The 22,772-nt window shown below is 36.4% G+C and overlaps 1 protein-coding gene across 1 annotated transcript; it reads right to left on the bottom strand.

The window, feature by feature from the left end:
• Positions 1-2,625: 2,625 nt before the first annotated feature.
• Positions 2,626-8,280, bottom strand: LOC147410575 (uncharacterized). Its single transcript, XM_086436977.1, has 2 exons — positions 7,562-8,280; positions 2,626-2,908 (listed from the first exon to the last, which is right to left on the bottom strand). The coding sequence occupies exon 1, from the start codon at positions 8,162-8,164 to the stop codon at positions 7,598-7,600; it is 567 nt and encodes a 188-aa protein (XP_086293103.1). The 5' UTR covers positions 8,165-8,280; the 3' UTR covers positions 2,626-2,908; positions 7,562-7,597.
• Between the last annotated feature and the right edge of the window lie 14,492 nt (positions 8,281-22,772).

Raw genomic sequence — 22,772 nt, 5'->3', positions numbered from 1 at the left:
CCTATAACCCATATTTTGAAAAACCATTGTTTTTTACATATGTCCCTTGATCTGTCGCCCTTATATTAAAGATTGTGGATAATACGGAAACCCTAATTATTTGAAAATTAAAAGGGAATCCACATTGAGTTTCTTAGGAAACTTTGATGGATAGGAATCCTACCAAGTCTTGAAGGCATTTTGAGGTTCCATCATACATAGCCCTAGTTGATTATCCAAAGAATAGAGAGAGAAGAAGGTGAGTCTAAGAGCAACTCTAATCAGGAAAGCCATACTGGAAAGCCATACTGGCTTAGCCATAATTGGTAGGCATTTTGTTATGGAGGGCAATTTTGCCTATTCATGGAGTTTGTACTCCAATTGTCTCCACAGATATTTTAATATATATATTTTTAATTCTACATAAAATTCATCTAGGGTAAAATGGCTCCCAACTGCCATCCTTTTTTACTGTCAACAGTAGAGAAAGAGTATTCCACTCTCTTCTTTTGCCACTTCCTCTTCCTCTTTCCCTCTCTCCAAAACATTTCAAATTGGTTCTCGGGATATAGAGTGAGTTGGTGTCCCTCCTTGGGCTCTAACTTTTTAAAACAACAGTTGGGAAGGGATGCCTAGCTCGAGCCTAAGTGCGTTGGAGTTGCTGTAATATTTAAAAAAATGCCTATCTATCAAATACACACATGACAAAAATATTGATCTCAATGGTACAAGGTATGCTTTTGAATAACCTAATTATATGAATAGTACCATGATAGATTTCTTGAGATGTATATATGGATTCATTTGATATAAATAGCTTTGTAAGGTTAAATGTTCATGCTCAATGGAGTTTGTATGATGAAAAATCTAACAAGTCATTCATTCGACCATTTATCATTAAACCCACCTTCATGCTGACCACTAACTTCCCGTACTTAACCCCAAGGGGTTGGCCTAGTGGCAAGCCGAGCCTTGATAAACTCCTCAGGAAGGGTAGGTCAAGTGTGCAAAACCCCATGAAGCAATGAATTTCTTGGGGCAACCCTCCGGGATCCGATTGACCCTCAACTCAACCAGTTGCAAGTAGGACTTTCGATGAGAGTGGTGTGTGTGACCGTGGGATTAGTCTCACCCGAGAAGGGTGGGGATACCCACAATAAGTGGTAAAAAGAAATTCCCATACTTGCCTGGCCAAAAATAGAACTCTAAACAATCAACGCAGAAGGGATGGGTAGCAAAGGAACAATGGTTTTTTCCATAGCAAGAAGCTACCAGAAGAGAATTAATCAAAGAGAAGGGACACTTTCAAAAGACAAAAAACAAAAAGGACTTTTCTACCCATCCACGGTTGAGGCTCTCCATCAACATAATAGATAGGATTTTAGGAAAATAAAGATTTCCTAGAGATCAGTTGATTAACACGCACTTTCCCAGGGAATACCTGACATCCCAACGGTCGACTTGGTGGAGAGCTTCAACCCATGGGTTGTGGCTAGCCTTTTCCTCAAAAAAAGATTAAAAATAAGAAGGAAAGAGAAGGGTAATTTAGTTAACTGATTCATGGGTAAAAAATAACTGTTATTGTCAAAATAATTATTATATATAACTGTGATATCTTAAGTTTGAAATTTTTTTTTGGACAACATAACTGCTATATTCAAACATAGAGGTTTTGAGGAGTTTGAAGACAATGGGTGGGGAGAGAAATATCAAGGGTTTTTTTATTAGAGGATTGAAGAAAAGGATAGTTAGATCATTTTCTACTAGTCACTTAATCCAGACTGTAGTCAATGTTATTGGTTGGATAACACAGGGATATCTCAAAGAATAATGCTGAAGTGACCCCAAGATTGACCTCATCATATCACACTTTCCTGACATGGAAGTGTGTAGGAATGATAGATGTTTTTATCTATATACAAGTGAAAAGAGTATATGGTTCTGTGCACACCTCCATGTCAAGGAAGTGCAATATGAGGTCACTCCAGCAGGACTCTATCTTATGTAGAGGTGACATTGGGATTACTACGATACTCACATTTCTGATGTAGAGGTGCGCACATAACTGTAGATGCTTTTTACTCATATCTTGAGGAAACACATCTATGGTTATCACATCAATGCAATGAAAATCACAGTGAAAAACAAAGTCCCCCCAGGATTTTCTATAGATAAAAACAAGGACAGGTGTGTCTAAATTTAAAAGAAACAAGAAAGGAAACAGAAAAAAACAGAAATTGCTCACAAAAAAATCAATATGGGATTTCAGAGAATCCTCGATCCACCAATCACTCAGGTGTGTATTGAGGGGCATACACAATTTAGAAAACTTCCCTCGTTAGGCTTTAAGTGCTTGATCATCCAGAATTCTTTGAAATCCTCGATTAACTTTTCTGTGAGCAAAAGAATCTGTCCTAATTACCCATTCGATAGTTCTATTAGATGAAATGGGATGGTTGTTTAACTTAATATATAATCATTGACCCATCTACTACAATAATATTGGGCTTGAGATGCTAAACCCCTAATAGTTTCTCTTCAGCCAGATATTATCATGACAACTTGACACACTTTAGCCTGACAAACAAAGACTAAAAAGCCATAGTGTGGTACTAGCAAATGGAGACTTGAGTCACTGAACAGCCATAGTCCATTAACACAACCCAAACCAAAACCATTAATAAATTTTCATCCACACTCACTGAAATTCAAAATCCATTAAGTTCCACTTGCATCAAAAGCATTTCTACATGCATTAAGAAAATAAGTTATAACTAAGATCTCAAAGTTGCAACAAGGATTAATAGAAATGGTCATCAACCATTTCAAGAAAAGAGTCTGGGATTTATTTTCCTAACATTATATCTTTTTGATTAACCAAGCAGCACATGGTTGAGTGAGTGATCATCTCCATGAATGATAATTGGCACTGCAAACTCATGAGTGAAATAAATCAATCAGTAAATATCTATGCAATTTTGATTAAAAATCCCAAACTAACACAAAATTATGCATGCATACATAATTATATCAGATTATTTGTATTCAGTCAATGCATCAAGCATGAAATCAATCCTTCATGGAAGTATTGTAAGACATTGCTGGAAATTTCTGAACAGGTCCAATTCTTTGTTGATTATTCCTTTGAATTCTTTTGGAGAGAAACAAATCAGACGGTGGATTATTCAGCGAAATTGGGGTCCTATTTGGATAGTTTTTTTTATTTTTTATAATTGAAGATTTGTGCAATGTTCCTTAAGATCTAGTGACAATTGTAGAGGAAGATTTAACTTGTATTTACACTCGTTAGTAGTGTTTCTAGGGTGGGGTCCATTTAACTCCGGCTTATCAATAAAAAAGTAAATAAATTATATTAGTTTCAATAACTTATATATTAACATAGTTTTTGAACTGGCCATTGCATTATACATTTTCAGAAGCATAGAAATTTTGCATATAATATGTACGTAATCGTGATTGTAATCGCAAACTTATAAAAGCAAAGATGTATATATTTACTTCAAAAAATAAGGTAAGATAATACAATGTAGTTGATATAACCTGAGCATTGATTCTGTTAAGAGAGCATTTAACCGGTATATATATATATATATATATATATATATATTTTTTTTTTTTTTTGCTAAGCAAGCAAGGTGATTGGTATTAGGTTTGTAAAATGCTCAAAGAAGTTTATGCATCCTACCACTTAAGCTAAGTGATGGTATTTAACCGGTTTATATAAAATTAAAAAAAAATGAAAATGAAAAGATAATACATCATATTTTACCTCACTGGCTAATTCTGAAAATATTAATTGATTTATTTAACTTTATTTAGAATTACCAATTGACAACTAGAACTTTTCTGATCATATAAATCTATATCTTTACCCCATAACAATCAACAAGAGTACTAGTGATGCTATGATGTCTCTCATGTTCGAAATATGATATCAAAATTAGAAATAGTAAATATAAAACAAATAAAAAAGAAGCAATGGACAGATTTAAAAGATTAAAAAAGAAAAAATCAAGGAGGAGAAACAGTCTACTACAAGAGAAGAATAGAGTATAAAGCTTATTGATTTTGAATTACTGAGATATGAATAGAGGAAACAGACTTTTAACAATAAAAGCTTTGGGTTTGGATAGAAGAATGGAGGAACAAAATTTATTTAGCCAACCAAATCCTTGACGTTAGGCTTACAATGTTGGTAATGGTTCTTCTATACTTATATTCTTTAGATTGGTCAAGCTAGCATCTAAAACCTCCCCCCCTCACACACACACACACACACACACACACACTCTTTTATTAAAAAAAACTACTCACGACTGTAGTAACAGATTACATCATCAACGATTATTCTCACAAGCTCTCAGGAATACTACTATCACAATGTGAAAAAAGCCCAAATTTGATGGACCAAGATGTCAAATTGGCGTCGAATTTTATTGTCAAATTTATTTTCGACAGGCCAAAATTGTAAAATTAATGAAGGATGAGAGAAATTCGACAGCTCTAAGCTGTCAAATCTGGGAACATCAAGAATTTCGATGGTCCTTGACAGTCAAAATTCAGTTTCTAAAATTCATAAGCCTTGGCCAGTCAGTTTTTTCTGTCGAATTTTCCTGTTTTCACGTAGGGCTAGATTCCTTAATAACAAATAAATTCCTATCCAATGAGCCCAAATGAGTTAAATAGTCAGTTTGTCTATTGGTTTCCCTCCAAATTCAAAATTATACGACTCAAAGGCTTGGGCTAGCAGGTGTATCACCTTATTCTCATGTTTCCAAGAACGCTATTATTTGCATAGAGTAACCAAGACAATATTGTTTGTTTGTTTTCTGTTTCTTGTTTTGTCATACTGGAATACGTAATGGAGAAAGAGTTGGGAATGGATGGTAAAAAAAATCGGTCTCTTAATCAGTTCCTTCTCTCCACTCTTTTTCTTTCAATCCTATGGCATCAAGGTTTTGGAAATACCTCTTCTAATGTCTTTGAATCAATAAATATAACTAGGACCTTTCAAATTTATGATTGTCTTTATAAATATGTCTATTCTATTTGTTACATTGGACAAAAGTAGCCCATCTGGACATCTGGATCCTTCACCTATCTTATTTCCATTTGGTTATTAAAACTATATCATTTTCAGTGATGAGTAGATATACATGGTTTTACACAATGAAACTCAAATAGAATTTTCTTTTTATCATAAATATTCCTACAAATTCAAAATCTTGTCGAAAATCAATCTGATAAAAAAAATTCCTTCCAACGTGATGTGCTCAAGAGTTCTCGAAAAAAGAAGTCTTTAACACAATTGCCAAATTGTGGTATCCTAAGATGAATCTATTGTCTTCACACCCAAACTCAAAATGGGTTGCTGAGTTTAAACATTGTCACATAATCGGAATGTCTCAATCTTTTATTTTGTAGGCATTGCCCAACTTGCCTATGGGTAGAAACCTTTGCCTCTAGTCAACATCATTAATCGGTTTCCAACCACAATTCTCTAACACTCTTCTCCATACTTTCTTCTATATGGTAAGAATCCTTCTTATTATATGTTTCAAATCTTTGGATGCCTATGATTTTCTTACCTTTGAGACTTCTCTCCACAAAGACTTGCACCAAAAATCAGTCCTTGTGTATTTATTGTATGTAGTAGCCCTCATAATGATTTTAAATGTATCATAGTCAAGGTAAAAGAGACGTTCCACAGTGAGGACAAGAACAAAGGAGGATAAAGGATTGCCTTGGTGTAGCCCACATTTACTAGAGAAAAATCCATGGCATGACCCACTTAGGAGAATTGAAAACTTCGGCGTGGAAACACACTCCATGGCTCATGAAACCCAAATTCTGAGGCAACCTACATGAATAAGAAGAGATTCAAGAAAATCCCATCGAACACTGTCAAAAGTGCTTTCTCTTAGCATTACTCTTTCCTCTTTATAGCTAGGCTAGACTAATGATGGAAGAAAGGCAGCGAGAAATATAATTATCTTAGCTAGCATTTTTGTTATGACTTTATAAAGAAAGTTGCAATGGGATATGGGTCTGAAATGCTGTAATATATAGGCATTAGGAACTTTGGGGACCAAGAAAATTACAATGCTTACTTCTTTTAAAACCTTCCCAAGAGAGAAATTGTCTAGGACTGCTTTTTAGATGTCTTCCTTTATGATTTCCCAAAAAGCTGGCAACAAAGACTCCACTCCAAATCTGTCTAGGCCAGGGAATTTATTCTTGGGAGTTGTAAAAATAACTACTTTGATCTCTTCTTTGGTAATAGGTTGGCCAACCATCTCACTTTGCTCTGAGGATAATCTTTTCCTCAAGGGAAGATTTGGGCAAGGATGCCTAGAATGAACTCAAATACCCATAGAAATTTCATCCTTTAAAAGATTTCCCACCAAGTCAATCAGCTCCACTATTCCATTCCTTGCCGCATTGGAGGCAATTATGGCATAGAAAAAATGAGAGTTCATATCCCCTTCTTTTAACCTTTGAACTCTAGATTTTTTCTTGACAAATTTGTCTTACAGATCCATCTCGTTGTTAGAGTCTAAGATGGCTTTCCTTTCTACAATAGCTAAGTTGGGATCAAGGGACTGAGCTAGAATTTGAGCTTGGATCTCTTGGAGCTTCCAACAATCCATCTCAGTCCTCTGATTAATTCTTCCAAAGAAATACTTGTTCTACTCTTTAATGGATGCTTTACCGGCTCTCAGTTTTGAAGTTACTTTAAGCATTGAGCTTGTTCAACAATCTCTGGAAAGCCCGGAATGCCCAGCCACATGGTAAAAACTTTGAATTGCATTGGACCTCCCAAAGGCAAGGCAAAATCTTTGTTGTGAGATATCTAGTATTCTTATTGGGTTTGGACAGCAAGAGGTAAGGCAGTATTAAAAGGGGTTTTTCCCCAAAGAAGTATGGGCTCAGACTGAGTCTATAATCTTTATCATTCACAGTGGATTTTTCTCCCTCTCCTCCGTGGACCTAGGCAATTTGCTGAACCACGTAAATCTTGTGTTCTCGTGTTCGTTCTTTCCTTCTTTGTTTTTACTCTTATTACGCTTCCGCACAGCAGTATTGATTTGGGCTTAATCATCTTCCATTTGAGGCTTGGGGTGGCAAGGGGCTCACTCATCTATGGCCAAGATGGAAGCTCATGAAGTCATGGAGCACATTCTCCAATATCCTCAAATGTTCTCTCCAGCCTTATTGAGAGATTACATTAGGACAACTTCAAGCAAAGGTTCCTTAGGAGACATGGTTTCTTGTTATAATAAATCTCCCCCACTACATTGAAGGAAAGTTCCTTTTGCAATTACAATATAATGATTTCAAAAGGAAACCTTCCTTTCAAAATTGATTGCACTTTTTTGTAAATTATTTTCTTTTTATAATCCTTCCATAATGAGGTATACTGTAGGAATGTTTTGTGAATATTGATTAGGCCTCAAATTCTATTTAAACCTGTCCTAGTCTACTGATTTTGCCCGTCCAGAAATAAATTCTAGGTAAACTATGCAAACAGGATCAGAGGAAGGAGAAGTTCTCATCATACCTTTAATATTCCTGATTAGAGCTGAATTCATGATGATTATGGATGAAAATCTTCATCCAATGGGCATTTAGACCTGGTTTTAAGCGGAGGACCCAAATGCTCCCAGGTATGTTTGTTACGAACTTTCTTCATTTCTTCAACCTTCATTTTTTGTTCTGAGTTAGAATTAGCAGCAAGATGTTCTTCCTCTTTGGAATCATAAACTTCAATAATTTGAGCATCATGAGTGCTTGATGAACGAGGTTTCGGTGCTGCTACAGGCATTGGTTCATTAGCTGAAACATTCTTTGAAGGGGCAGCAGTATAGATTATCTTCTTATTCAGCCCCTCGAGATTCAGCTTGAAATTGAGGTCAACAACCAGCTGTATCGAAGGGACCATGTGATGCTCCACCTCAGTCATGACATGTGACCCTTCAGCAACATGTACTGGCAAATCTTTGCCGAAATCCGAAGATGATTTCTCCACCATAACATCTTTTAACTTTCCAGGTTGAGCATCTTTTCGAGCGGCCGGAACGACATCTTCAGAAATTGTTAAGGACTTTTGGTTGGGGATCCATATCTTCTTGCCTTTGTCCATTAATGTGTTCTTGGGTTCCATAATAGGTTCCTTGAATCTGCAGTGAGAGCAAAAAAAAGGGTAAAGCAGCTTAGTCAGTGAATCGTTCGCATTATTCTTTTCTAAAAAGGTGTTGAAGAAATAATTTCTATCGAAATTGGTTAGTACTTACATGAACCCTAATAGCGTTTATATAGAAAACTAAATCAAACAAAAATATAAAATAAATTAAGAAAGATTCTTAGTATCTATTTAATTAATATTTTCTAACTACTCCCATCTATGATATTCTTATAGATCATGAGATACAACTTTCTTATTCTAGTAAGATATCTATAGATATGAGCAGTTCTATACAGACTTCCTACAACATTACGTTTCACACTGTGTTGACGTGGTGGTGTGCACGAAACCATAGATGCTTGTCACTCATATCTCGAGGAAAAGTAAAGATGCTACAACATCAAGAACCAAGGATTACTAATGTTACTTGAAATCCTCAAAGAAGGTCCCCTTCAAGTTTTAAAAAAACAATGACTAAAGGAAGCTAGCTTTAATATTCATTGTAAAAGGTCGAAAATATGGAAAGGTAGAATTTGTCGAGCATTGTAAACTTTTTCTTTCTCGTTGTTAGAGCGATTGGTAGCTAAATGCTTGGTTATCTTTTGCCACATTGACTGTGGCATTCGACCTTTTTTTCGAGAAGACATTACCACAACAGGTGTGCTACATTCTTTGTCTTCCTCCAATAAATCTTCTTCTAATTTTTCTTTCATAATTGAGCTTCCTCTTATTGCTAAATGGGCAATTTTTAGAGATTTTATGAATCTTCCAAACACCAGAAAATTGTAATTTTTCTCTTTTGCTTTTTTCCTTTCATAAAATTCTTGCTTGCTTAGAAAAATAAAGAGAAGAGGATTCGTATGTTTAGTTGTTTGGTCTAAACCTGAAAATTGATAGATTAAAATAAACATTGACAACTCAAATTTGGGAAACCATGCTGCAGTAGGGATTGGGTGCATTGTTCAGATTGAGAATGCATGTTTGATTGATGAAGGCTTGCAACATTTATATCGGTTCTTTTCAAAACTCAAAAGACTCAAAGGTGTTCTTAAAATTTGGAATCAGGAGATTGTGGGCGATGTTCAAATGAAGTTAAAGGAAGCTGAATCTAGAGTACAAGAACTCGAAAATGTACTTGCTAATCAGGGTTGGGATCATAGTATCTACTTGGAGTGCCAAAAATCAAAGATGGAGTATGCTACTTGGGCAAGTAATGAAGAGTCGCTTTGGAAGCAGAAGTCTAGAGTATCTTGGCTCCAAAAGGGTGGTAGGAATACGGAATTTTTTCATTTGTCGGCTAAAATGCGAATAGTGAGAAATTCGATTAGAAGAATCAAAAAGCCTGATGGAACAATAATAGAAGATCCAGAAGAAATTGGAATGGAGGCGGTCTGTGCTTTTGTAGATCTCCTAAACTCTACCCAAAGATGTTCCTTTGGAAGTTTGTTGGAGGGTTTAACCAGCAAAGTTACTAGTGGTCAGAACAATCACTTGTCTGCTATTCCCACTGAGATTGAGGTTCTCCAGGCCATACAAGGCATGAATGCCCAAGGAGCTGCAGGCCTAGATGGTTTTTCAGGGGTCTTCTACATGAAATGTTGGGACATTATCAAGCAAGACTTGTTGAAGGCAGTTATAAATTTTTTCCAAGAAGGTTTCATCCCAAAAGCCGTTAATACCACATCCACAGCCTTGATTTCTAAGGTTGAGGTACCACTTTCGTTTTTCAGATTTTAGACCAATTAGTTTATGTAATTTCTTGTATAAAATTTTGTCTAACATTTTGGCTTCTAGACTAGGAGAGATCCTTCCCTTGTTAATTTTCCCTGAACAAGGGGCTTTTGTGAAGGGGAGAAATATCTATGATAACATCGTGATGGCTCATGAAGTGCTAGATGACCTCAACCTAAAAGCCAGGGTAAATAACTTGGCAATGAAAATTGACATGAAGAAAGCTTATGATAGGCTAGAATGGCCCTTCTTGATAGTTTTTCTTTCCAAGTTGGGGTTTTCAGTTGATTTTTTAAAATTGATCAAAGGCTGTTTGCAAAGCGTCTCATACTCAGTGTTAGTTAATGGGTGCTCTTATGGTTTTTTCGGAGGAAGCCGTGGTCTGAGACAAGGAAACCCTTTATCACCTAGCCTTTTCATCCTTACAGAAAAGGCACTTAGTGTGGGTCGTAGCAACCTAGTTCTTGAAGGCAAAATGGATAGATTTTCTGTTTAGAAAAAAGGGGTAGCTCCAAGCCATCTCCTTTTTGCAGATGATTTAGTTATTTTCTCGAAGGCCACCTCTAAGTCCTTAAAGGCTATTAAAGAATTTCTGGATTCTTATGAAAAGGCTTTAGGTGAGCAAATTAGTTTGGAGAAGAGTTGTTTTTTTGTGGCTGATCATGTGGGAGTTAGAAGAATCGAGATAGTTAAGACTATTATGGCTTTTTCCAAGGGTTCCCTTCCTACCAACAATCTGGGTGTTCCGTTGTTCTCAGGAAAACTTACGAGAGACATGTGTAGGGGATTAGTCTCAAAGATGTCGAGGAATATGACGGGTTGGAAATCAAACACCCATTCAGAGGGAGGCCGATTGACCTTATTATCTCATGTTCTTTCCTCTATTCCCATGTACTTTATCTCGTTACTGCCTATTCCCAAGTGTATCTCAGATTCTTTGGAATTGTGTTTTGCAAAATTCTTTTGGGGTAGCACTGAGGGAAAGGGGAAAAATCATCTTGTGGCTTGGCATAAAGTGTGTAAACCTAATCTAGAAGGTGGGTTGGGCATTAAAACACTTTCTGAGGTTCATAGAACGGGTTTAATGAAGACATGCTGGAGATTGATGAATGAGAAGGGGCTATGGATAGACTATCTCAATCAAAAATATGTGAATGATGGAAATTGGTGGAACCCTTAAAAAACGAGAGGCTTGAAGCTTTGGAGAACTTTCTGGTGTTTTCTTAAACCAACAATTAGGTTGACAAATAGCTTGATTGGAGATGGAGCAGAAACTTCCCTGTTCTTACATAATTGGTGAGGGTCAAGTCCATTAATAGATCTCTATCCGAATGAAAACAAAAACATTTTGTTGAAGGAGGTATGGGATCAAGAGGGTCGGAACGTTTCAAAGCTTAGAGCCTTGGTCATGAATAATTCAGCAGTGGACGAGATTCTGGCATCAAATGTTCAGCAAGGAAATCATGACAGATCAATTTGGATGGCCTCAGATTCAATATTGTTTTCTTCTCGATTGGCATGGAATTCTTTGAGAGCTAGGGGAAATGTCTCTCTAATCTGCAAAGCAATTTGGAATGCAAATGTGCGGACTAAGATGAAGACTCTAGCGTGGAAAATCTATCACAAAGTGTGTCCGGTGGACAGCGTTCGAAAAAAATGGGGTATACCTATGGCTTCAAGATGTTCTTGTTGTAAAGGTAATGAAGAAACTATTGATCACCTTTTTTTCCAATGTCCGTTTACGTTAGAGGTCTTGAACTACTTCAGCTGTCATTTGCTTGAGGAGACAACTAGAGTTATGACGCCTGGGTCTTTACTTAAATGGGGTCTTTCAAAAAAATCCCAATTTGGAAGTGTTAGTTGTATGGTTCCATGGGTAATCTGTTAGAACATATGGCTAACTAGAAACATATGTATCCTTGAAGACTTGAAACCTTCAGCTCAAGTGGTCATTAATAATTGTTTGAAATGGGTAAAGGAATTGGAGGAACATTTAATCTTCAAGCTCCCCTCTTTAGATGATGCTATCCAAAAATTATCAAATATTGGAATTAATCGTAAACAGATCCCTCGACATTGTTTACTTAAAATCTGCTGGAAGAGACCGCCCCATGGTTGGTTTAAGTTAAACTCTGATGGTTTAGCAATCTGTAATCCAGGTTTATCAAGTGGTGGTGCTATTCTACGTTACGAACATGGTGATTTGGTGGAAATAGGTCATTGGAACTTCGGAATGGCAACAAACAACATGGCAGAAGTCCGTGCGTTGGTAGCTGCACTGGAGACTTTTGATATACAAGGAAAGAATATTATCGTTGAAATGGATTCAGTTATCATAGTGAAAGGTCTTGCACATCAGGTTGTTTCGTGGAAATTGGATGAATGGGTACTTAAGGCAAGATCCTTGATTTCAAAAATAGATGCTCAAGTGTGCCACATTTGGAGAGAAGCAAATGCAATGGCAGATATACTTGCTGCTGCAGCTATCCAGAACGTTCAGTCATCGACATTCAAACGAGTTTGTGATTTGCCTTTAAATGTAAAAAATGCTTACATGGGAGATAAGCTAGATCTTCCGAAATTTAGATATGTAACTCGTTAGAGTTCTATCTTTGTATATTTGTTTATAATCTAATACAATTTCTTCTTGCTTGCTTAGCAACAAAAAAAAATATGTATAAGGCTTCGAACATGGCTAAATTTGTTCTGTATCTGGTGAAAGGTTTCTAAATGGATAGGCCACAAGGAAAGAAATCGTTGATTATGTCTTACTGTTTTTTAATATTCCAAGCTCTGGAGGTTGGTTCTTTTCTATGGGAGGTAGAAAATCCTTTTTACTCAACTTGATGCATATGACACCAAATCTGATGGGAGGCTCGATAAATTATTAGGGAGGGTAACACACTAGTTAATACTATGCTTATTCACGAGCCAAGCTCATTTGTTTCTAATGAGTTTGATGTGGTTTTTTTTTTGCTTTGGCTGGCTGGACGTACCTCCACCCTGTAATATGCAGGAATTTAAAGATAGCATTGTGGGAGGGCATATAGAGATTCAAAATCAAGACCTGGGGTGCACATCCAGTCCCTTCTTATCATCTCAGCTATCCCCCAGTGGGTATTTGATGTGATTGTTGATATCTCATTTATGGCTCGTATAACATTTATGTGAGATATATTTGAAAGCGCCACAATCGGGTTGGGAAAATCCATTTTTGGGGTTTAATGTGAGTTGTGACCAAGTTCTAGGTATAAAAATTCAAATTGACATTGAAAAATGGATTCCACTAGATCTGCAATAGAGATTATGGGTACAATAATCAATTTACAAGATTACAAGGTGTTAGGCACCAACCCCACCCAACGAAGCCAGTCTCTACTATTACCAATAATTTTATATTGCAAAATCAACCTAGGCTCTAAAATGAAAATTTTCGAAAGCTTACCGAGGGGATTGCAACCATAGGTTCCCTCAGAGATATATAAAGAATATAGAAATTTTGTGTGTTGTTCTTGAGCCAATGTCCACCTCCAATCTAGATTCCAAACTCAAAGATAAGAAATACCTTGTAAGATTTGTGAGTATTGATTACGGTTCAAGTAATTTAATGGCCTTCTTGGGTTTTTTCTTTGGATTAAAATAAATGTTATGGGTATGTGTATTGAGTGGGGACTTCGATTTTCGGGTCTTGGTCATCTTCAGTGGGGGTTTTGTTTGGTTTTTCCTAGGCTCAAAAGTTGCATATGAATTTTGGTGTTTTGATCCTTTTTTATTGATTTTTCTTGATGATTTTATGTTTGATTGATATTGCTTTGGATTAGGATTATTTCTAGATTTTTATATTGGGATTATCTCTTTCAATTTTGGATTAGGATTGTCTTTAAGTGTTTTTAGATTAGGCTTATCTTTTAGATTAGGATATTAATTCAAGATTGGCCAACCGTTAATTGTTTTAGATTTCATTTACATTATATAATTTTTTTTCTTTTTTTAATTCTTGATACCCCTCTCTCCATAAGAATGGACCGGCCAAGGCATGAGGATTCCTAACTTTTAGGCTTAATTTTTGGAGATATGGTTTGTTTAGAATTTAATCAAATTTGGAGGACCCCGTGAATTGTTCAGCCAACACATGGGATTCCCATATTTTAGGAATCTTTTATGAGAGTTTTAGTTAATTAATTTTTTTGGTGGACCTTTACTTAAATGGATTGACCAATGGGGCAAGGTATTCATTGAACATTGGGATGTTTTGGAAATAAATTTGTGTAAGGAATTCATCGAACATGTTAGTTTAAATTTTTTGATGTGAAATTGATGAAGGCTTTACAAAGGCATTTTGGTAATTTTTTAAAATTTGGTGAAAATCTGCATAATGGTTTATTTTGATTCCATATTGCCATTACATAGGTCAGAAAGAATTTCCTCGGTGTAATGTGGTTTCTAAGGATGCTTTAATTAAAAATTTGTTGAAAGGTTTACTTTGATTCCATTTTTCATTTCATACCTCAGAAAGAATTTCTTAAGCATAACAGTCTTCAGAGGGCTTGGATGTGAAGGAGATATGACTCGCAGGGTAATATTTGGAGATGTAATCCTTCGAATGATGCTTCTTGGACTTGGAGAGGTATTTTGAAAGTCCGAGAGATTACTACAAATCATATTCGATTATTAGTGGGAGATGGCTCGAAAACATGTTTTTGGATTGATCCTTGTTTAGAAGGGGGTGCGTTAGTCGATCAATTTGCAAGAAGGTCTGTTTTTCAAATGATTAGTAATCTGAATGCTATGGTATCTGATTTTGCGAGAAACGAATGTTAGAAAAGTATAATGAGAGATGATATAAGACTGCCAATCGTAGATTTAGTTGAAGCTCACCATCCTCTGTGGCCGAATGAAAATGATAAGATAATTTGGAAAGATAATGCGAAGGGGGAATTTACTCAAAAAGCTACATGGAATGCGATTAGAGTCCATGATACAAAGGTGATGTGGTACAAACTTGTTCGGAATAAGTGGAGAATACCTCGGCATTCTTTTATATCATGGCTTGCGATGCAAGGAAGTCTGCTAACAGTCAAGAATTTAAGGAAGAGAGGTTTAGTGCTAGTCTCTAGATGTGTATTGTGTCGAATGGATGGGGAGGATAATGAGCACTTATTTTTTTAGATGCAGATATAGTAGTAACTATTGGAAGAAGGTGCTGAATTGGGCTACGGTAGAGAGACAAACAGTGGGAAGCATTGAAGAGGAAATTGGGACCATTGAAAGTAAACCGATTTATACCATTCTCAGCCTTATGCTCTGTTTTACCTTGCATCATATACTTCGATGAAAAAGAGATGACTGGGCTGCAACTTTGTCAACTGATTATGGAAGATGTGTGCGGTAGGATTGAATGCATGACGACATCGAATTCTGAAATGCTGAAATTGATCAAGCTATGGGGCTGTCAAGGAACACTTGAAGTCAAAGAAAAGTTGGTTATTCAATGGCTACCGCTTCCAATGGGAGTTATCAAACTGAATAGTGATTGGCCAATATCAGAAACTGAGGTTTGGAATCAATTTTATTGCAAGAAATAATAAGAGAGAGATGATTACTGCTGCTATGGGGAGATCAAATCAAATGGATATTGTCGCTGTTGAATTGGAAACAATTCTCAAGGGCTTACAACAACTTAAAATGCAGGGCCATACAGATATAATCGTGAATTCAGATTCATTAGTGGCTTTTAATTGTATTAAGGAGGAATGGAGTAGGCCTTGGAAATAGATTAGCATTACCAGAGATATTAGAAGTGCATTGCGGTGGTTTAACTCAACTACTATAGAATTTATTTGGCGCGAAACAAATAAAGCAGTTGAGTGGTTAGCAAGAAGAGGAGCTTTGAATGCGCAATTCAGTATTTTAGATTATTTAAATGTTCCTGTGGAATTATACCATATCCTCCTGGAAGATATCAATGTTTATTACATATGACATTATCAGCTTTTAATAAATCAAGTTGGGACCCTTTATAGCCTCAACTTAGCGTAATGTGATTTCTAAGAATGTTTTAATGTCAAGTGTATTTTTATACTTTTGTTGAATTTTGTAATTTTGCACGTAAAGCATCTTTTAACAATAAAATGGTGATCCTTATGTCCGAATTTTGTTTTCCTAACATTGTGTGGTCTTTATGCCAATTTTAAATGTAGAATATCTCATCAAGGATCTAGAAAATATCAAAAGACAAATAAAATCTCTTAAAATACTTACCTATCATCAAAGAACAACTGCGGTCGGATTGACGAGTTGTTCAATTAAGCAAATGCGAAAGGGGGTGTCTACAATATTGGTTTGCCTATTGTGAGAATTTTGTTGTCATGTGGTATCCTCATCATTTACATGCATTAATTTTGATCAACAAAAATTTCTCCTCCTTGATTAGGAAAAAAAAAAACAACATTTTCCCAATTATTTACATTTATAGTTTTTCAAAGTCAATGGATTCAAATTCAGCCATTCATATTTTTTTTTTTCCTGATTATGAGATATTTGAAAATACAAAATTCTATTCTACCATCTAAGAATTTTATAAATGATGAACATTAAGGGAGCTCTATGTATTCCAAAACTAAAAAAGAACAAGAAGAAAGGGCGCTCTATTTATTGTATAATGTTTTGGAAAAGTATTACTTTTATCTAAATTAAAAGAAAATGTTACTTAGCTAATCCTTACTAATCCTTTTTTGCCTAGGCTCTCTCTTACTAATCTTAATTTACTTAATGTATGATTTCCATTTTTAAAATGTGTGGTGAATGAAAATTCAATTCATCCATCTTTCGTTTATTAGTTTAGTTGTGGTCTTGTAATGATCCCTCAAAATTCCTAATGAGCATGGAGTGATAAAGGTTGGTGATGATGCCATGAAACATGCTTGTATCATTGTAGGGGATGGATCATCAACATTTCTTTGGAAGGATCCATGACGCTTAAAGGGGCCCATTGATAATGCATTTTGGCAGTAGAATCATTTACCAATTTGGAAGCCACTTCTACACGTTGGTTTCGGATGTAATGTTGAGCAATAGTTGGAATGTTGCTACCCAGATGCATTAGTCTCATATGTGGTGGCAACCAATAATTCGAATCTTCTGGCCGATTAATGGAAGAATGAGGATTGTTAAACAAACCATAATGAGCCAAAGAGTGCCTAAAATATTATTAGGAGTTCAATTATTGCTAGTCCTTTGACAAGTGTTATTTGGGGGGGGCGGGCGTGAAATTTTTTTATGACAGGGGGTTCTAGTCCTGTAGGACTGTCTACCAAGGGAGAAGCTATCGGCTTATTATTGCACCATATCTTTCCTAAATCCCCTGGGTAGATGCAATATCCCCAAACCACACATACCAGGCACAATGTCAAAAAAACCCATTTGACAGCCGAAAAATGTCGAATTTCATAAAATTCGACGAACCATGGTGTCAAATTTTGGTTCTTCGAATTTTTCATTGTTGATTTTTTTTCGGCGGATCAAAACCATCTAATTATATAAAATGGGAAAAATTCGATGGCTCTAAGCTATTGAATTTGAGGAACATCAACAATTTCGACGGCCCAATGCTGTTGAAATTCAATTTCTAAAATTTGTTAGCCTTGTTTTAGTCGAATTTTCAATTTTCACATTGCGGGCTAAGGAGGGATAAATCCGTGTGAGTAGCCAAAAAGAGGGTTAGAACTCAAGACCTCTCCCTTTTTGGAAGGATGCCTTGGCCATTGCACCCAATGCTCGTTGGTTTATTTAAGAGAAGATAGCCTAAAATAAAGTATTAATAATTTAAGATTTACATAAGAGAGAGGTGCAACTTCCATCAATGTGGTTCTTGTATTTTAAAGCTCTTAAGTTATCTATTTTTCTAATATTCTTTTTTGCTATTGAATCTTGGTGAAAAGTTTTGCACAAATTTGGAATAGATAAATCAACTATTGGATCTAGTATGGATGAGACAATTTTTGTTGCAGATAAGAAATCACTAGTTTTTGTGTTATTCGATATGCTATGCTTAACATTTTCATCTTGAATAAACCAGGTTTTGTGTGAAAGAAATTGGGGGATATTTTAGAGGAAAGCAATCACTGAAGTAAAGATTCTTCAAATGATTAGTCTCACCCAAAGGGTGGGATACCCACGACACGCCAATAAAAAAACAACAAAAACTAGAGATTCTTCGAATGCTTTATGAAGATGTTAAATCTATTTATGAAGGTGTTGAGTACTCATATGATCTAAGTGGTTCGGGAGCTGAAGTTCTTCGGCAATGGTACTGTCAAGGTCTCAGGAAACATAGGTTGATAAGGATTTTAATTATGGTTTTCGGTCTTCTACATATGAGGGAATGTTGAAGATAAATATTGATGATTTGTTATCTCAGTTGGGGGCAAGATTTGGGTTTATAGGGCAAAATTTCTATGCCATATTTAAATAGGTTTGGAAAAAAATTAGAGGACAACATTATTGTTGTTAGATTAAGTTCGCCTCTATGAGATTCTTCTTATACAATCATGACCATGAAGGGGGAAATTGAAGTGTCATGGAGGTATTCTCATTATTTACCAAAGTTGTCAGGTCTACGGATTATTAAAGAGATTTATGTTTGAAATTTATTGAGGAGAGACTAGCTAATTTTCTAGCAAAAGTAGTGTGTGTCATCTCAAGAGTTCCAGGTTATTAATGAACATTAATTTCATTCCAATAGAGTTAGATCATGTTACCACTCTCATATGTAGTTCCCTTTTATTTTCAAATGACCGGCATGTTTTCTCATCCCTCAACTTACCATTATAAAACTAATTGTTTGCAATTTGAGGGGAAGAGAGCAGAATTCGCTTTGAGGTGTCTAGGGCTGTCTTGGAAGGACTTGTTTCATGGTGGAGACAATAGTTTATTTTTCTACGCTTCCATGATTATTGTACTAAAAATATAATTATTTTTTTTGAATCTGCAATATAGGTTTTCAATTCCCACATCTAAAGGCATATCATGAATTATATGGATAAAATTAAACATACATATCCACTTTAGAAACATTTTTAATTAAAGCAACAACTACAACATTGGAGAGGTTTTTTGAAAGTCCAAGAGATTACTACAAATCATATTCGGTTTTTAGTGGGAGATGGTTCGAAGACATCGTTTTGGATTGATCCTTGGTTAGAAGGGGGTTCGTTAGTCGATCAATTTGGAAGAAGGTTTGCTTTCCGAATGAATAGTAATCTGAATGCTATGGTATCTGATTTTGCAGGAAACAAATGCTGGAATGGTCTGATGAAAGATGATATAAGACTGATAGAAATCACAGATTTAGTTGAAACTCACCATCCTCCGTGGCTGAACGAAAATGATAGGATAATTTGGAAAGATAATGTGAAGGGGGATTGTGATTAGAATACCTCGGCATTCTTTTATAGCATGGCTTGCAATGCAACGAAGTCTGCTAACAACAGAGAATTTAAGGAAGAGAGGTTTAGTGCTGGTCTCTAGATGTGTGTTGTGTCGAATGGATGGAAAGGATAATGAGCACTTATTTTTAGATGCAGATATAGTAGAGATTGCTAGAAGAAGGTGCTGAATTCGGCCATGATAGAGAGAGAAATAGTGGGAAGCATTGAAGAGGAAATTGAGGTCATTGAAAGTAAACCAATTTATACCATTCTCAGCCTTATGCTCTGTTCTACCTTGTATCATATATGGTGTGAGCGTAACCATCGTATCTTTGATGAAAAAGAGATGAATGGGCAGCAGCTTTGTCAACTGATTATGGCAGATGTGTGCGGTAAGATTGAAGGTATGACAGCATCAAATTCTGAAATGCTAAACTTGATCAAGCTATGGGGCTGTTAAGGAACGCTTAAAGTCAAAGAAAGGTAGGTTATTCGATGGCTACTGCCTCCAATGGGAGTTATCAAATGGAATACTGAGGGGTCAATGTCAGAAACAGGGGTTGGAATCGGTTTTATTACAAGAGATAATAAGGGAGAAATGATTACAGCTGGTATGGGGAGGTCAAATCAAACGGATATTGTTGTTGTTGAATTGGAAGCAATTCTCAAAGGTTTACAACAACTTAGAATGCAGGGGCATCAGATATAGTCGTGAATTCAGATTCACTAGTGGCTGTTAATTGTATTAAGGAGGAATGGAGTACGCCTTGGAAATTGATTACCATTGCCACACATATTAGAAGTGTATTGTGGTGGTTTAACTGTTGGATGGAATCCTATTGGAGGAACAATTCCTCAAAGAAAACGTAGCTCAATCTGATACTATTTATGCTGCTATTTTTTCTCCTGATCTTCCTTAAGATAACGCTGCTGAAATTCTCCTGATCTTGGCATCGCAAGAGGACTTAGGATTGAAGACCGAATCAGAGAAAAATTAGTTTCCTAATAGGAAACTAATTCTCTATTGTCGTTTGATTTTATTTACTTATCTATAAGTAATAAAAACGAAAAACAGAGTGTGATGAAAAAACAGAGAGAGAGAGAGAGAGAGAGAGAGAGAGAGAGAGAGAGAGAGAGAGAGAACAGAAAAAAATTCTCTGGTTCTTGAGCCAATTGTAATCTCTAGTATCATTAATAATATCCCTCTTCGTTTGCACGTGGATGTAGGCGATTTGCCGAACCACTATAAATCTGGTGTGTGCTCTTGTTATATGCTGGATTTTTTTTCATTGTTTCATGAAGCTAATATCCATATTGAATTCTATTTGCTCTGTGACTTAACAAATTGGTATCAGAGCGCTAAGGTTTGCTTCTTGGTGTTCATCAGGAGTTAAGGTAATTGGTTTTAGCTTGATTCATTGGTTTGGTTATTAGTTTATAAAAGGTTGAAAAAAAACCTATGGTGAATTCTAGTGAATCGGAGAATAATTCTATTGCTTCAGCAAGTAGTAAAAAGGGTAACACAACTATGATGTTTTCTAATGCTAAGATCGAAGTCGAGAAATTTACGGGCACAAACAACTTCGGCATGTGGAGATGTGAGGTCATCGATGCCCTTTGTCAACTATATTTGGACGAGGTGTTGGAGGATAAACCGGAGGAGATGGATGATAGTGTTTGGAGTAAGATGAATAAAAGGGCTTGTGGCCAAATTAGGTCATTTTTGGCGCAAGACATAAAGTACCAAGTTATGAACGAAACTTCGGCCAAGACTATGTGGTCGATGTTGGAAGAGAAGTATCTGGTTAAGAGTATTCAAAATCGTCTCCATTTGAAGAAGAAGCTTTATCGATTCAGTATGAGGAAGGGTATTTCTATGTCTGAGCATTTGAATGATTTCACCAAGTTACTTGTAGACTTGGCGAATCTTGAAGAAGTTATGTGATGAAGACAAAGCTTTGTTGTTCTTGAACTCGCTTCCCGGGGAGTATAAGCACTTTGTTACTACGATAACCTATGGGAAGGATACTTTGAGGTATACAGATGTTACGACGGCGGTGATCAACAATGAGTATAGAAAAGAAGAGAAACGCGATGGTGACCAAGCGGTGTCAGAAGTATTAGTGACAAGAGGGAGGTCTGTAGACCGTGGTAGGTATAAGGAGAAAAAGAAAGAGAAATATAGTGGTAACAACTCTCGATCGAAATCGAGAGATCGCAATTTTGATCGGAAGAAATTGGCCAAGGATCAATGTGCGTTCTATCGGGAGATGGGACATTGGAAAAATGATTGCCCTATTCTTCTGAAAAGGAAGCAAGGTGGGAAAGATGGTTCCTCAATAAATGTTGCTCATCGTGAGGACGGTTCTGATTCTGATTTTTCTTTGGTTGTATTATCAAGTGTGTGTGTTGTTGATTCGAAGGGATGGATTTTGGATTCAGGTGCTACCTATCATATATGTCCCGAAAGGGAGTGGTTTTCTAGCTTTAAAAAGCTAGACTGTGGTACTGTGTTGATGGGAACTGATCACTGCTGTCGCATTTTAGGAATAGGTACGCTTCGTTTTAAGTTGCACAATGGTATAGTTAAGGAGTTGGAAGATGTTCGTTATGTTCCTGCTTTGAAAAAGAATATCATCTCGGAGGGCACTCTTGAGGTTGAAGGGTGCAAAGTCGTATCTGAGAATGGTGTGAGAAAGATCCTTAAAGGATCCATGGTGGTTATGAAAGGGCATAGGAGGAGTAATAATCTTTACTATTTGGATGGTGAGGTTGTTATGGGAGATGTTGCTACTGTAAGGAATGTAGAGACTACCTCCAGAGATACTACAAGGTTGTGGCATATGCGATTGGCGCACACTGGTGAGAAGTCTTTGCGTGTTCTAGTAAACCAAGGGTTATTGAAGGGTGCTAAGACATGCAAGTTAGATTTTTGTGAACATTGTGTTTTGGGCAAGCATACAAGGGTGAAGTTTGGCACAGCTATCCATCATACTCGTGGAATCCTCGATTATGTTCACTCAGATGTTTGGGGACCCTCCAGGAATGCATTGCTTGGAGGTATGCATTATTTTGTGTCTTTTGTTGATGATTATTCTAGGCGTGTGTGGGTATATACCATGAAACCTAAGGATGAAGTCCTAGAGATATTCTTGCGGTGGAAGAAGGTTATGGAAACTCAAACTGGCAGAAAGATAAAAATGCTCCGTTCAGATAACGGCGAGGAGTATACTAGTGATCCGTTCCTGCATGTATGTCAGAATGAGGGTATTGTTCGGCATTTCACCGTTAGAAAGACACCACAACAGAATGGGATAGCGGAACATATGAACCGAACTTTGCTGGAGAAAGTTCGGTGGATGTTGTCTAATTCTGGGTTAGGCAAGGTGTTTTGGGCTGAGGCAATTACTTATGCATGTTACCTAGTA

This window comes from Akebia trifoliata, chromosome 1 (assembly GCF_017979445.1).
Source record: "Akebia trifoliata isolate Shusen 1 chromosome 1, ASM1797944v1, whole genome shotgun sequence".
Lineage (NCBI taxonomy): Eukaryota > Viridiplantae > Streptophyta > Magnoliopsida > Ranunculales > Lardizabalaceae > Akebia > Akebia trifoliata.
This window is presented reverse-complemented; position numbering and strand designations above follow the sequence as displayed.